General features: G+C 44.6%; 1 protein-coding gene across 1 annotated transcript in view; it reads left to right on the top strand.

The window, feature by feature from the left end:
- Window positions 1-17028, top strand: part of GSDME (gasdermin E) — a 249894-nt gene that overhangs the window by 153016 nt on the left and 79850 nt on the right. Inside the window, exons 8-9 of the mRNA XM_069211399.1 lie at window positions 11367-11562; window positions 12635-12708. Coding sequence (XP_069067500.1) covers window positions 11367-11562; window positions 12635-12708 — 270 coding nt within the window. The remainder of the gene's footprint in view (window positions 1-11366; window positions 11563-12634; window positions 12709-17028) is intronic.

Genomic DNA, 17028 nt, shown 5'->3' with positions numbered 1-17028 from the left:
CCAAGTCTGGAGGGTCAGTAACAAGCTGAGCACCAGCAGTGAGGGTCTGTTGCTCAGAGTGAGACAAACTGTGATGCCCCAGTGTCTCTGGGCCAGAGTTGTCGATTTGGCTTATTAAGACCACCCAGGCATGAGGAAAACCAAAGCAAGACTAAGAGACAAAGTATAGTTCCCCAGAATAGAGACTTGGGTGGGCAAAAAGGTGCAAAGCGGCAACTCCTGCATAATCATGAGCGGGGGAACCACTGTCAGCACCAGTGATCACGGAGGAACCCTGCTTAAGACCAGCATGGACTTGGGAGTTTCCCTGATGGCCGTCTCACAGCAGTAATGGTAGACAGCCACACAAAATACCCTATAGTCAAACTCGTGCAGTCAACCACATTCTTGAAAGTGAAACCATTCCTAGAGAAGGTGTTCGCCCTGCTAGGACTCCAGGAAGAGGAAAAGACTGATAAATGGGACCCCTTGCCAGGGGCAAGAGTTTCAAGAGTACCATCAGACACCAGAAAGTGACTCCACAGTGGCCCTAGACCTGCTGTTTTGAAAGCTCACCACAGACTGTTTCCCAGCAGGGCCTAGCTGGAAACCCGCTATCCTAGACGCACAGGAGGTGCAAGAGAAGAGGAGGACTACAAACAACCAAATGAGCCAGGTCCAGCGAGCAGTGACCTCAAGCCTGTTGGTGGGCTATCCAGTCATCATACAGGAACTTCACCCAGTGTGGAAGTTCCTCACGCCATTCGAGAGAATCATCTGGAACGTTGTAAACTTTCAAGGGACCATGGTCACTGTGCAGTGGTTCCTTGTCATTGTGGCCAGAAATGGTTCCTAGTTCAAGCACTTAACAGCACTGAAGTACTTCTGTTCAAATAACTGTCACATAGAATGCACATTAAATGCCTGCCTAGTGAGTAAAGCTTGACAAGTTACACAATGTACCCTCCTGTTTTTCCATTCCAATTACAGCTCTCCCGAAGTTCGAAGCACATCTAATCAATCTATTGATAATAGACAGTATTTGCACAATATTATGTTTTGTATAATCATGTTTCCTTTCATCGTTGCTTTTTTATGCCTTAATTCTGTACACAGTATGGGCAAACATTTGTTTTGTTTTGCACAGAGAAATAGCATATTTCATTTGTATTATTTCTCTCCACCTTTGTGTATACTGTATGAAGGCTCATATGTAACAATAACGTACTCCCATTTTTACAATAATTAGAACAATTCAAGTCACCTTGAGTGCCAAAACTTTATAAGGAGCCTGGGCCAGCGTACCAGGTGCCTCTAGTTTAGGGGTCTCCAGCCTTTTCTGTAATGAGAGCTTCTTATGTTCAATACAAATAATCCCATTCTACTAATATGATCGGAGTGGTAAATGTGACACATCAGACAAGCTAACATTAGTAATTAACATGTGCAAGATTACCAGTAGTGATGACCTTAGTGCTTCGGCAGTAATGGATTATCAGTTTAGCATGATTCAGCATTGGTAACACAGCATCATGATCTATCATCCAAATATCCGCTTTAAATATAGTTTGTAAATTCAACCATTTTCCCTAAACATCATCTTAAGAGTTCTGAAAATACACACATTTTTAATTTTTTGTACATATATTAAACCAAGCAAAAGTTATTACTGTAAAAGGCTGACTGCACTCAGGGGAGCTACTTACTAATAGCTGGAAAGCTAAAAGTAGCTCGCAACCTACTTGTTGGAGAAGCCCGCTGTAGATGATCAATGTACTCAATTTTGGCTTGCAATATCCTGATTACGTACAATTAGGCATACCCTATCCCTTGTTTAAAGCTCATTGATTATCAAAGAGTTGCACTATTTTTGCATGTTGGCATGGCGTGCACTAATTCATCATGACTTATACCATCACCAAGCCACTCCCTAATATCCTTTGAAACCATAATATGTGTGTATGTGTTTTCAAATCTAGGTATTAACCGAGGGGCATTTTTCTTAAACCTGTGTACACTGTTTACAGAATTTCATAAAACATGTATTATGTATTCAAAGCTCTTTACCTAAGATCCCCTGATCCATCATTGTAATTGGAATGCTTTTGTCTTGTAGCTCCTTTACCTGCTAGGAGTAGGAACGTCCTCTGTCATATGAAACATACTTCAAATGGTTCATATGAAATTGGTGTGCACTGGTTTCCACAGTCTCCTGTATGTTTAATTTAGCCCTCAAGTTAGCAGATTCAGTATTAATTACAAGAATCGGGGCTTACTCTTTGACCACATTTGAGGGCTGTGTGACGTTCACATTAACTAGCTTATCTGTAGTTACCTTTTCATGTATCTGTTCTTGCTCATTTATTCTCTCCTGTGTGTTCATCACATAGGGGGTCATTCTAACATCGGCGGGCGGCGGAGGCCACCCGCCAAAGTTCCCCCGCCAGAACACCGCAGCGCGGTCAAATGACCGCCGCGGTGATTCTGACTTTCCCGCTGGGCGGGCGGGCGACCGCCAAAAGGCCGCCCGCCCAGCGGGAAAGCACCAGCAACGAGGAAGCCGGCTCCGAATGGAGCCGGCGGAGTTGCTGGTGTGCGACGGGTGCAGTTGCACCCGTCGCGATCTTCAGTGTCTGCCACGCAGACACTGAAAATCAATGTGGGGCCCTGTTAGGGGGCCCCTGCAGTGCCCATGCCAGTGGCATGGGCACTGCAGGGGCCCCCAGGGGCCCCACGACACCCGTTCCCGCCAGCCAGGTTCTGGCGGTGAAAACCACCAGAACCAGGCTGGCGGGAAGGGGGTCGGAATCCCCACGGCGGCGCTGCTGGCAGCGCCGCCGTGGAGGATTCCCTGGGGCAGCGGGCTTCCCTTTTCTGACCGCGGCGTCAGAATGCCCCCGGAAGCACCGCCAGCCTGTTGGCGGTGCTTCCTCCGTCACCTACCCTGGCGGTCTATGACCGCCAGGGTAGGAATGAACCCCATAGTCTTTAAATGCCACTTGAATTCCTTCTCATTTAACAGTGTTAGTGGTGGCCTGGTAATATTATCATTAGTCAGCACAAAATCTTCATAGCAATATGTAAAATATTATTTTTGAGACTGCTGCATTTTTAACTTAATCTTAAATGGTCAAATGGTCACAAGATGTTCCTGGAAATTATATCCACCAACTAGAAATACAGGTTGCATGCACTAGGATGTATACACAACTTGGCCACATATTTAGCAGAGGAGTGGCATATTTGAAACCCCTAGTGTATACTAATCTCCATACAGCACAGTGGTTTAGTTCACAACTATGCTGTCTTACACACCTACATTCTGACACAAGGTAATAGGGAACATCAGCTTTCCTATCCATTGTAGGATCTAGTCATGAAATTAAGATCCACAGCTATTTACAATCAAAGCTCTTGTATTTACATGCATCACATCAGGAACTTGACTTCAACACGGGTTGTGTAATAAACACATTTTGTAAGTTCCTGTTTACTCCTATTGATGAGAACATAACACTTGTAAAAAGACAATGTACATCATTCAGAAATTATGATGATCTAAAAGAATTGTGTGAGGGTTTCAAATTACATATATATCCTTTATCCCTTTTGGACACACACCCATAAATAAAATGCCTTTTTTCTGCTTCACTTAAAGAGGTTCCATGCTCTTGTGCCAACAGAAAAGGACATGCACTCTTCATGGTCTTGTCTCACCCAGCCCTCACTGTCCAGACTCCTGAAATAGAACACCTAAGACGGTAAAGCTCTGCAGTGACTACCATAATCTTCACAACAAGTGTGAACAGGAGGGACTAGAAACAAGCAAGAGCAAGGCAAAGACAACCATCACCACTGTGTGCCCACGTTCCTTGTTGAGGCCTCAGTTAAAAGTTAATAGAACATTTTCAGATTTCTGTTGAGAGTGCTACGTTCAGATATAAATCCTCAGTTGAATATTATTTACAATAGTTTGAAGGAAATCCCACTAGTGGATTATCCTCTGAATTTAGTACTTCCTTCATAATTTAGAAAAAAATCTGTTATTACCTAACTCTAAATTAGGTAATGATACATAGAGGAACTCCGGAATAGGCTTAGAATTGCAAAATTAGCCCAGATAGAGAGTAAGAATTTCAACTCCTGCTTTTTTGGTCCATTACCATCAACATTACAACTAGATGTCACAAGAAAATCCAAGAGAGACTATCTGTAGTGGTAATATCTTAAGTAGGCTGAACTACTAAACAGGGAAATCACTAATTCAGACGTCCATTCTAAATCCTGTGAGGAGGTGCTTAGAACATGGCATTCATTGATCAATTTGCAAGGGAAGGTGTTTCATAACCCTAACACAGAGGAACAATTTAAAATTTTAGGTGATTTTGGAATTTAAAAAAATTAAAACATCTTTGAGAAATACTTTAAGGTACAATGAGGAGCATTTACCTTTGATCCTTTCACAAATCCTGAACTTTAAAACCAAAACACACTTGAACATACAATGAGTTAATCATATTTGACCAAGAACTCCATCAACCAATCCTTTCAGTTTGTGAGTATACACAATCTATGAACTAAGGGTCAGATGTAGGTAGGAAAAAATTAGCGAGTCGGAAATTGCGAGTCGTTGCGACTCGCAATTTCCGACTTGCTAAATGGTATCCAAGAAGAAAAAGCGACTTCATTTTGCGACTCGCAAATGAAGTCGCACCGCAGATTGCGAGTCCGCTGTTTGCGAGGACGCTTTTTGCGACCGCGCTAAAAACGAACACGCAAATTGCGAGTGGGTGTCGCAAATTGCGACTGTGCCTCAAATTTAATGCAGGTGCAGCAGAACACTCTGGAAAACACTTCCTGGCTCTTGATGATGACATCACAGCCTGGAAGTTTACTAATACACCTGGGAGGAGGGAGGACCACACCCATTTTAAACTTCTGAACAGCCAACAGGAGGAACAGCAGCTACAATGGCAGACACTCCTAGAAAGAGAAAATTGAAATTTGCTGAAAAAGAACTGGAGGTGCTGACTGAGGAATGCTGCCAGCACCACAAACAACTTTTTGGGAGGGCAGCCCTCAGTGTGCCTGAGGTGGAAAAAAGACGGATTTGGACAGAAATACAGGACAAGGTAAACTCCTTGGGTGTGAGCCACCGGAGTATCAAGGAAATGAAGAAACGGTGGTATGACCTGCACTCCCGGACCAAGGAGAGGGTGGCAGAGCGGCTCCGGGAGGTGAGGGGCACTGGAGGGGGACCATCCACCATACCACCACCCACACCCTTGGAGGAAAGAGTGGAGGAGATCTTGGAGCCAGAGGCAGTGTCCGGGATGGGAGAGCTGGACACGTCAGCAACAGGACCATCAACCGGTGAGTACCATGAGACATGCATGTACACCCATATCTGTCATACCCCCACCCACCTAGTACACAGCAGCATGCACAACCAAAATAGCTCCATTTCAGAGTAGCAACCACCTGCATGGTGCATTATGGGCAATGTAGTCAAGTAGGCAGTTGATAGGTAACAGTTTATTAGGAAGCAGATAACAGATGGTAGATACTGACAGTGTGTTCCCTATGTCCCACAGGTCTCCCACACGACACCACCTCCAGCCACAGCATCCAGGGGCCACAGGTCAGCCACCAGCCAGCACAGGACTCAGGACCAGCCACCACAGGGACCTGCACCACCCAAACACAGTCCCCTCCTGATGCACCAGTGGCCATACTGGAGAGTGAGCCAGCACCCGGTCCCAGCCACAGTGCCGGTGTACAGGACACGGAACCTCCACTGCGTCGCAGGCGACGTCTCAATGTCCCTCCAGTGCCACAGGGTGAGGCAGGGGACGCCTCCATGTCCGCCGCTGAGGCTGCACTCCTACGTGGTCAGCGCCTGCAGACACGAGAGATAAGAAACATATCAGGGGCCATGCGGCGCATGGAACGGAACCAGAACACAGGGCTGCAACTGGTACACACTGAGCTGCAACAGCTAAATACCCATGTTGGTGACCTTGCGCTCTCAATGAAGACAACTGGTGTCAGAACTAATCACTGAGAGAGAGGGTGCAAGGCGCTGTGACCTGCAGCTCATCCACCGGCTGGACCGCATGTCTTCCTCCATCGTCCGGCTGGCGGTTAACACCACTGGGCTGTCACGGCGCACGGTCAGCCTCCCGGTGGACTTGGGCCACTTTGCCAGTGATGTGGCACGTGGGCTGGGACGTATCAGCCACGCAGTAGATCTTATGGAGGCACGACAGGTGGCTAGGGGCGCGGCAGACACGCCGCAGGACAGTGAGGAGGGCTCCACCGTTAGCAGTGTCTCAGCCACAGACACCAGGGTGTTGCGCAGTGGTAGTGCAAGGCAGGGCACTGCAGACGCACCAGGAACCAGCCATGCTGGGCGAGCACGGCGTAGAGTGTGAGCTACGCGCTGTCCTTGACTGGAGGCACATGAGGTTAATGTGTCCTCATGCCAGGTGGACTTTAACAGCCCCTGAACTGTAGTTTATGTAAATAGGTTTTTGGTGCACATTATTAAATTCCTTGTTTGTTCCACTTCACACCTGGACTCCTTGTGTGTGACATTAGTGAGTGTGGTGTTATTTGCCACGTACCTTCCAAAGTATTGGTTTGCAATGTGGTCCCGTCTCTGTCTGCCTTGATTTGTAATGCTTCTATTGCCATGATGGCGATGTGGTAGCTCTTGCTCGTCATCCTCCGAATCTGGGTCTTCTGGGGTGAGAGGTAGCCCACGTCTGGTGGCAATGTTGTGCAGTATAGCGCATGCGCCAACGATCTTGAAAGCTGTTATTGGGGCATACTGGAGGGCACCTCCACTTCTGTGGAGGCATCTGAATCTTGCCTTCAGCAGTCCAAAGGTCCTTTCTATAATATTTCGGGTCCTCCTATGTGCGCTGTTGTATCGCCTCTCTGTCTCATTGGTGGGTGTTAAGTATGGGGTAAGTATCCATGGACGTAGCGCATATGCACTGTCACCTGTTTGGCATAAATGGACAATGTTAGCAGGGCATGGATGGTTTCAACAGTGACCTGTGTGTATGGCTTCAGGGTGTATTCAGCAATACCTAAGAGATAGCCGTCTCTAAACTCCCCACTTTCTAGGCGTTGGTGTATCCCACTGTGCCTGAAAATGTAGGAGTCATGTGTACTCCCTGGAAATTTGTCAACCATGTCAGTGATAACATAATGGGCGTCACATACCACCTGGATGTTCAGTGAGTGGGTACACTTCTGGTTGCGGAACAGATATTCCAGATTTGCAGGAGGGCATATTTGTATATGTGTCCGGTCTACACACCCTATTACATGGGGGAAGTTGGCAATCCTGTAGAATTCCAAGTTGGTGCTGTTGATTTCTGCCTCATTCCTGGGTAGGTATATGTATCTGGACATGTGTGTGTGAGTATGGAATCTAGGAATGCTCTGAAGAACCGTGAGAGTGCACTTTGGGATACCCCACCTGCCACGGCAATGACCCCTTGATAGCTACCCGAGGCCAAGAGGTGCAGTGAGCATAGCACTTGCACATGTGTGGGGACGGCGCAGCCGCGCACAGTCTGGCGTTGTAGCTGCGGATTGAGTAGATCTATTAAATCTAGGATTGCTGCACTGCTAAGTCTGTATTTATCATATATCTCCTCCTCAGTTTGTTGGAAAAGTGTCTGCCTGGTTCTGTATATCTTCTCCTGTCTCTGGCTCCTCCTCCTCATCTGCTGTGCGGCGTGGGCTCTCCTCCTCCTTGCTATCACATATATCTCCGCCATCTTGAGTAACCCAGATGCCTTCTTGGTCTCCTTTTATACTTTGGTTCTGGTTACCACCTGTTCTGAGTTAGTGGTAAATTGGAAGTGCAAAATGGGCTTTTTGCGACTAGTCGCAATTTGCGAGTGGCTATTGCATATGGTTTGCGACTCGCAAATAGCGACTTCCTATTTGCGGGTCGCAAAATGGGGTCGCTATTTTTGCGAGTCGGTAATGGCTCGCGTCACATTTTGCGAGTCGGAAATGGGATTTTTGCATCCCATTTCCGATTTTGCGGGGTCGCAAATTGCGATTTGGGCCATTTGCGACTCGCAAAAGTTTGCTACATCTGGCCCTAAGTGTGTTAAAGTTAGGAAGCAACGTGATCTGTCAAGGAATATAATACACCCACTGGCAAGTAATTGCTGAAGAAATAGTATACATAGATTGATTCCTCAAAGCAAGGATCGTTCTTGCTCTGAATTTCTTGAATCATTATATCGACTAATACATTAGATTGGTTCATATCTAGAACATGTCTATGAATTAATCACTTAGGTAGAATGGAACTTGGGCACTAAAATATTTGTGACTTGAATTAAGTATTTAGGCTTCACCTATTTGGTCATGTGTATTTGTGGGCATGAAGCAGTTTCCTTTGTTCCAGGTTTCAGTGTTGGGGTAGGTATGTGTAAAAGGTTTTTAAGGATCGACGGAAGCCAGATCCATAAACATTCACCTTAGGAATATCATTGTCAGAAGAGGCTGAATTGAAATCAGAGGTGAAGGTTATTTTGCACTTAAAGGTTCTTCTTTCCAGCACCACTTTATTGATACAGGGTCACAAAGCATAGTGATTCTCAACATGAAGTTCGGAGATTTTTAGATGGTAGATGGAGCCATCTTTGCAAAACTTTGGAGGCTAAAAGGAGAGATGGTGCCAAGAGCTTCAAATTCCAGAAAGAATGTCCATCTTGATGGCTGTACACCATACACATTTGTGAATCTGTGAAGGAGGATGCAATAAATCTGAAAATTGCTGCAACAGATTCAAAACGAGGTAAGCAGCAGGAAGCTTGAGGTCTCCAGATGACATCCAGCCAGACTGAGGTTTTCCAAAACGAGAATGTTCCTATATACACACATGGTAAGGCTGACAGGAACGTTCCACACTGTACTGAATAGAGAAAACCTCAAGTGCCGAGGAGACGCTGAACAATCCACAAATGCTAATAAAAACTGATGTGGTCTGTTTCCCTTTCAGACAGGATAACTACTATACATCTACACCCCAGAGTGGGAATGGTTGAGGAGGACCCTGTTCTAAGCTCCCTAACACATGCAAAGTTTAAAACTGATTTTTTTTCTCTCATTGCCTGTTTTAGCCACTTATACCCTTGTTTTCTTCAGGGGCATGATCTGTTACTAATATTCCTAAAAGTTTGGTTTACATGCACAATCCTCAGCTTTTCAAGGAAATATAGCATGTTATGTGAAAAATCAGTTCAGGGTCTGATGTAGATTTCGTCAGAAGGTTACTCTGTCACAACGGTAACGGATATCCCGTCCACCGAAATATAAATCCCATTATTTCCTATGGGATTTATATTTCAGTATACGGGATATCTGTCACCGTTGTAACGGAGTAACCCGTCTGCCGAAATCTAAATCAGGCCCTTGGTCTTTGTAAGGTTGAACACTACAAAGAAGCTGGTTCATGCTGCCAGAGTAATCCCCGAAAACAATGACAATGTGCCACACTTTACAGAGTATATCATAGCACATTTGAAGCGCTGTGTTATACAAGACTCATGAGGAAAGAGTAGATTTCCAAATCCCAGACTGCATCAGAATCTAAATTGCCAGGGTTCTGCTATCAACAAATGCTTGATTTTTATTCTAGCATAAAACAAATCAAACTTTTCCATATACTGAATTATAACATCAGTTTGTGTTTGTGAACATTTAAAATATAATGTTTGATTGTCTTTGATTTATGATTCATGGGACACAAAAGTAAATTCCCAGCTGGGGCAATACCTTTTTTCTTTGTGTTTGCTATTCCTACACATTTTTGTAGCTTTTGAAAAGCAACAATAATTGTAAATTCTAGGGGCCCAATTCACAATTTTGTTATACTGACGGTCAGTCTTAGTGATCAATTGTTAATCTGCAATAGTAAATTCCCAGCCCTGATTCACAGAAAAAGAATTGGTGTAAGTCAACCCTTGTAAATCGCGTTTGAAATTGATAAATTTTGCCTTTATGTTAGTATTTCTGCAATTATAAATGTATGTATGTATCTATGTGGTATTTCTTCAGCACAAACCTAGAAAAAAGGCAGTGGATGTTTATGATTAGATTAGAATCATGGTTAAACAGGTTTGTGGGGTTCCAAAGTGACCCTAATGCTAAAAATAAGTGAACAGCCTCAAATGAACATCCTCAAGCGGATGAATAGGGGATATTCACGTACTTCTTCCTAAGACATTCCCAAACTCAAATACATATATTTACTACTGTCAAAGGCAGGTATACATGTGTTTCCAGGTTCAGAATAGGTGATTATATAGGGATGAAATGGAAGGAGTTTCTCCTTGGGAGAAACAAAAAAGTTCTATGTGCAAAAGATCATTTGTGTCATATGCCTGTACACAGAATTTTCCAATAAAGACATTTTTCATACGAACGTTTTACACAGGTGCTCCTCGAAAATGAAGATGGTTGTCTTTTTTCAGGACTTTTGTGATACATATTATAAATCCCTGATTATTGCTCTAAACCAGCAGTAACTCTACCGAAGCAAATGCCCACATTTATTTTCTTGCTTTTTGTAAATCAGATTCTATATGCTTTTCTGTTTATCTTTGTTCCATATATACATTATTGAAACACTGGAAGCAAACAATACAAAGGTAGTAAGGGTAAGAGCAGCCGCACCTCCGTAGAGTAACAACAAGTGTGATAGAAAAGTGTCAGTAAGAATGAGACGTTGGTGCCAGATGGGTCGGGTGTCTAACTACCCTAATAGGCAAAAATATTTGTATCGGATACACAATAATAATAACATCAATATGACCACGGCACACAGGATAGTATGATCACAGTTCGTATTAAGGACACGTGTCCCTGGTGTTCCGGTTCTGGATGCGGAGAACAAATTAGAAAAGTCCACAGTCGATGATGCAAGTGTCTTTATTTGTAGGCACAGTATGCCACAGACTTGCGTTGTCTTCGAGAAACAGCCAACACGTGTTTCGTCACACAGGTGACTTCATCAAGGCTGGGCCGTTCGGCCAGGGAATAAGTATTGGGTAGAGTCGATGGTGGTGTACACCGAGACGCGCTTCAGCTGCATCTGACGACTGTTCCACTGTCTTTACAGGGTCCCGACCCAAGGCTTATCAGGGCCTTTCTTGCTCACCTACCTTCGACTGGATCTCCACTCACCAACTGCCGAGAGTCATCTCGCTTTATACTTAATCTGCATTACATAGCCGCTCAACTTTATATTACTCGCGTACAATCAGTAGCTGCCAGGCCACTTTACAAGCATTATTGACTCAATTTTGCCTGTGTTTTTAACATTCAACACGTATATTTTCTTTTCACAGATGGATGATATCTGCGCAGGTGTGCAGCCAGATCTGACAGATTTGAGGGAATTCAAACCCTCACAGCAACAGAAAGTAATAGACTTCCTGCTCTTTGTTGGATACCGTGTAGAGAATGAAACACTATTGCCACAATTCCAGGAACAGTCAGAGGAACTCATTGCTGCTGCACATTTCCTCATCAGTGCTTTGGATGGTAAAAATAATCTGCGTTCATTGTTTATGTCACATAAGATAAATATGTGATACTGTACACCACAATTGTACATTATAAGGATATTGCACGTCATTCAGGAGTTCCATGACCTTTTTGTGGCATACATCCAAGCCATGAGTGCCCTTTTAAATGAATGCTACACTTACACGGATTTATAGGTCACATTTATTAAGTCACAGGTTGCAAAACGTGGCCTCAAATTGCCCATCAAACCTTTTGCATCCTTTTTCTGAAGCATTGGCAAAGTCAATAGGTCTCTGCATCATAACTTGATTTCCAAGCTATGGACTTCTTGTTTGTTTAAAGAAATAAAAATTTTAAAAAATACTGGAGCAAAAACAAACACTTATTTTAAGGTACCTCAAAATTATTCTCAATTCAGTATGAATTACAATTGGCCATTAAGCCCCAAAACATCAGTGAATGAAATGCATTCAGTGGTCTTTGTCCAAAATCTGTCTTTTCGTTTACACTACAGTTAAAATTCTCTTGTGGCTGTATAGTTGTGAAATAAATTAAAACTTCATAGTCACTTTTTGAAGAGGGCAGTCACTAATCCTTTATTTAAATAAAAAATTAGATCAGGGACATTTTTCAAATTGCTCATATAATCTAGATACTCCAGAGATCGTTTCGGTTAAATGTATGCATCCTTTCTTTGGGGCATGTCCTTTATTTTTCTGTGAGTGAGTGACAGGATAAATGGAGGTTTACGTCATACATCAAGCTGTTGTGTCCTTCGGTGCCATACAGGTATGTTTAAAGAACTGTTCAAATAGTTTAAATCAATTATACAATAGCAACTCCGAAAAGTATTTGTTTCGATATTTGTGGTGCAAGCAGAAGTATGGTCTTGAAAAAAGTGTGCATTGTCACCAAAGGTTAGGAAAAATAATAAATATATTCTTCCCCTGTCTGCTTTTTGCCATTATGCCTTTGATGATGTTTACAGTATTGTACAAGAAACAGCCTGAATATGTGATGACGTGTATATTAGGAAAATAATACCCTAAAATTTAAGAAATTAAAAACAATCTGTTTTCTTTCACAGAGCTGCCTGATTCCACCTTAGCCTTGCTTGGTGCTTGCTGTGATCTGCAGGTCCTGTCTACGCTTTGTTATTGGGTAAGTATCCTCATACTCTTGTAATGCAGCCGCCTAGAATCAGTTTGTTAAAATAATTCATATTACCGTAGAATTTCCTGGTAACTAAAATTATCAGGGAGGAATGGCTACGTGTCATTATTAAGAACTTTCTTTAACACATTAGTAATACTATCTTAGGCAGAGGTGCTGAGGGAAGAGAGCAAGATTTGATCAGCTGTCTGTGCGCTGACGCTATGAATGTTTTTGAGATTTTAGGAATATCCAGGGCCACTGTTAAGGAACACAAGCAACAACATAGATTGCAAAGGCAGTGTCAGGATCTAGTCAGGAGCTGTACGTGAAACAGAGCTGCTGCCTCGTCTGTGCCTATATGGACTGTCTAAACAGCTTTTTCATATGTTCTTTCTTCCTTCCTGTGGCTTGAAGAGGCATTCACAGAAAAAAGCGAGAAAGGGAGAGGCTTGTGGGAAGGACACACCCCTATTCCGAGCCCCATGTAATCTTTCCCAAACCATGTTGCACATTACTTTTTCCTTTGTATTCTACGAGCGGACCTTGAACATTGTCTGAACTGCTGCAGTGTGCCACTTTGCCCAAAGCAACTGCTTTGGAATTTCATTCAGATGAAGAGAAAATGACAGCAGTTGAAGCTGAGTTCAGCAAATGCATGTCACTACCTGCAAAGGATAGATTACCCGCATTGCTCATACAATTCATGCTCCACTCAGGCATGTGCATGGGTTTATTAAAGAAAATACAATGTATAAAATAGCCAGTTAAGGTAAAGCATAGAAGAGAAAATGACCATTCAGTAAATAAAGCTTCAGTTACATAATTATCGAATATTCCTTAAGAAGGTGGGAATGAGAATACCGAAACTGGAATAGATTGTGAAGTGAATATAAATGTCTTTCATTTTTTGGAAGAGATTTATATATGTAAAGTTAGTTTCCTACAAGTGTCATGAGAGAAATGTCTGTTATAAAGATTGTTTTTAACCACAAAAGCAACTTGCCCAGCGTGAAGAGTCGTATGTGATAATCAGGCCTCTTTAAAGCAGGCTTTGACATAGTCAAAGTAGTGGGCCCTTATAATAACATGGTCAGATATATTAATCACTTGCTTCAGAGACAGCAAACAGGATTTTGGGAACCCTATCAGAATTAAGTGACATATACTGCAGTTAGAACTACATGTTCGATGGCATCTGTCGCTGTAGATACGCCTGTTCTGCAATAGCTCGCCATCTGGTGTTGGGCCGGAGTGTTACAAGTTGTTTTTGTTCGAAGAAGTCTTTCGAGTCACGGGACCGAGTGACTCCTCCTTTTGTCTCCATTGCGCATGGGCGTCGACTCCATCTTCGATTGTTTTTTTTCCGCCATCGGGTTCGGACGTGTTCCTGTCGCTCCGAGTTTCGGAACGGAAAATTAGCTAATTTCGGAAGATTTTCGTCGGTATTGTTGCGTTCGGGATCGGCGTACTTAGATTCCACACCGCATCGAAGATCGAAGAGCTCCGGTGCCCTTCGGGGTAGTTTTTCGATCCTCCGTCGGGGCCTGGTCGGCCCGACCGCGTGCTGAAGAACGCCGATGGAACGGACCCCGTTTCGTTTCTGCCCCAAATGCCACAATAAATACCCCTACACAGACCAACACTTGGTCTGCAACCTGTGCCTGTCACCTGAGCACAGCGAAGACACCTGCGAGGCCTGTCGTGCGTTCCGGTCCCGAAAAACACTCCGAGACCGTCGAGCCAGAAGACTTCAAATGGCGTCCGCACCGACAGCCCAACGGGAGTTCGAGGAACAGGAAGAAGAAGGTACCTTCTCGATCCAAGACTCAGACTCCGAAGGATTCGACGACACACAAACCGTGAGTAAGACGTCGAAAACCACACAAAGAAACATTTACAAGGCCCAGGGGACGCCACTGCCACCAGGCCATGGCTCCACCCATAAATTCGGTGACCGACCGTCGGCACCGAAAAAGGCCAAAACAGTGCCGAGATCGTCCGACTCCGGTCGAGACACCGGCACGCAGCCTTCTCGGGACCGAGAAAGTGCTGGAGACAAGCCTCGACACCGAGATGCCGGTGTGGACACGGCTCGACGCCGAGACAGCGGCACCGAAACAGATCGACGCCGAGAGGTTTCGGCCCCGAAAAGGAAAAAAGTCACCTCGGAGCCGAAAAAACACGCAGACAAAGTTTCGACGCCGAAACAAACTGCAAGCGACCCAGCTTCAGGCTCTTATACAGAAGAGCACTCGCTAACCTCCCAAATGCAAAAGCATAGGTTTGAGGAAGAGCTACAAGCAACTGATGTGGACCATACGCAAAAGCGTATCTTCATTCAGCAGGGGACAGGAAAAATAAGCACCCTTCCCCCCATTAGGAGAAAGAGAAGGTTGGAGTTCCAGACGGAACAAGCACCACAACCAAAAGTGGTTAAAAGAATTACACCACCACCCTCTCCTCCGCCCGTGATTAACGTTTCACCAGCACAAACTCCATCTCACTCCCCAGCTCACACCACCATGAGCCAGGGTGACCAAGATCAGGACGCATGGGACCTATACGACGCCCCAGTGTCAGATAACAGCCCGGAGGCCTACCCTACAAAGCCATCTCCACCAGAAGACAGCACCGCGTACTCTCAGGTGGTGGCTAGAGCAGCACAATTTCATAACGTAAGCCTCCACTCAGAACAGGTCGAGGATGATTTCTTGTTCAACACACTCTCCTCCACCCACAGCTCCTACCAAAGCCTGCCTATGCTCCCTGGTATGCTCCGGCACGCAAAAGACATATTTAAGGAGCCGGTCAAAAGTAGGGCAATCACACCAAGGGTGGAAAAGAAGTATAAGCCGCCTCCTACGGACCCGGTTTTCATCACTACACAGCTGCCACCAGACTCTGTTGTTGTAGGAGCAGCTAGGAAAAGGGCCAACTCTCACACATCTGGAGATGCACCACCCCCAGATAAAGAAAGCCGCAAGTTTGATGCAGCTGGTAAAAGAGTCGCAGCACAAGCTGCAAACCAGTGGCGCATCGCGAACTCCCAGGCACTACTTGCGCGCTATGACAGAGCCCACTGGGACGAGATGCAACATCTCATTCAACATCTGCCCAAGGACTTCCAAAATAGGGCGAAACAAGTGGTTGAGGAGGGACAGACCATCTCCAACAACCAGATACGTTCCTCCATGGACGCTGCAGATACAGCTGCACGGACAATTAATACATCTGTAACTATCAGACGGCATGCATGGCTCCGAACGTCTGGATTTAAACCAGAGATTCAACAAGCAGTTCTCAATATGCCTTTTAATGAAAAAGAACTGTTCGGTCCAGAAGTGGACACAGCGATTGAGAAACTCAAAAAAGATACGGACACTGCCAAAGCCATGGGCGCACTCTACTCCCCGCAGAGCAGAGGGAATTACAGCACATTCCGTAAAACGCCCTTTCGAGGGGGGTTTCGGGGTCAAAGCACACAAGCCAGCACCTCACAAGCAACACCGTCCACTTACCAGGGACAGTATAGAGGAGGTTTTCGGGGCCAATATAGAGGAGGGCAATTCCCTAGAAATAGAGGAAGATTTCAAAGCCCCAAAACCCCTACTACTAAACAATGACTCACATGTCACTCACCCCCTCCACACAACACCAGTGGGGGGAAGAATATGTCATTATTACAAAGCATGGGAGGAAATCACTACAGACACTTGGGTTCTAGCAATTATCCAACATGGTTATTGCATAGAATTTCTACAATTCCCTCCAAACATACCACCAAAAGCACAAAATTTAACAACACACCATTCCAATCTCCTGGAGATAGAAGTGCAGGCACTATTGCAAAAGAATGCAATCGAATTAGTGCCAAGCACACAAATAAACACAGGAGTTTACTCACTGTACTTTCTGATACCAAAGAAGGACGAAACGCTCAGACCAATCCTAGACCTCAGAGTAGTGAACACTTTCATCAAATCAGACCACTTCCACATGGTCACACTACAAGAAGTATTGCCATTGCTAAAACTACACGACTGCATGGCAACTTTAGACCTCAAGGATGCTTATTTCCATATACCAATACACCCATCGCACAGGAAATACCTAAGGTTTGTATTCAAAGGAATACATTACCAATTCAAGGTACTGCCTTTCGGATTAACAACCGCACCAAGAGTCTTTACCAAATGTCTAGCGGTAGTCGCTGCACACATAAGAAGGCAGCAAATACATGTGTTCCCATATTTGGACGACTGGCTAATCAAGGCCCATTCGTTCATACAGTGCTCAAATCACACAAATCAGATCATACAAACCCTC

This window comes from Pleurodeles waltl, chromosome 10, assembly GCF_031143425.1.
Source record: "Pleurodeles waltl isolate 20211129_DDA chromosome 10, aPleWal1.hap1.20221129, whole genome shotgun sequence".
Taxonomy (NCBI): Eukaryota; Metazoa; Chordata; class Amphibia; order Caudata; family Salamandridae; genus Pleurodeles; species Pleurodeles waltl.
The sequence above is the reverse complement of the archived record's forward strand: the minus strand, read 5'-3'. Positions and strand labels throughout refer to the sequence as shown.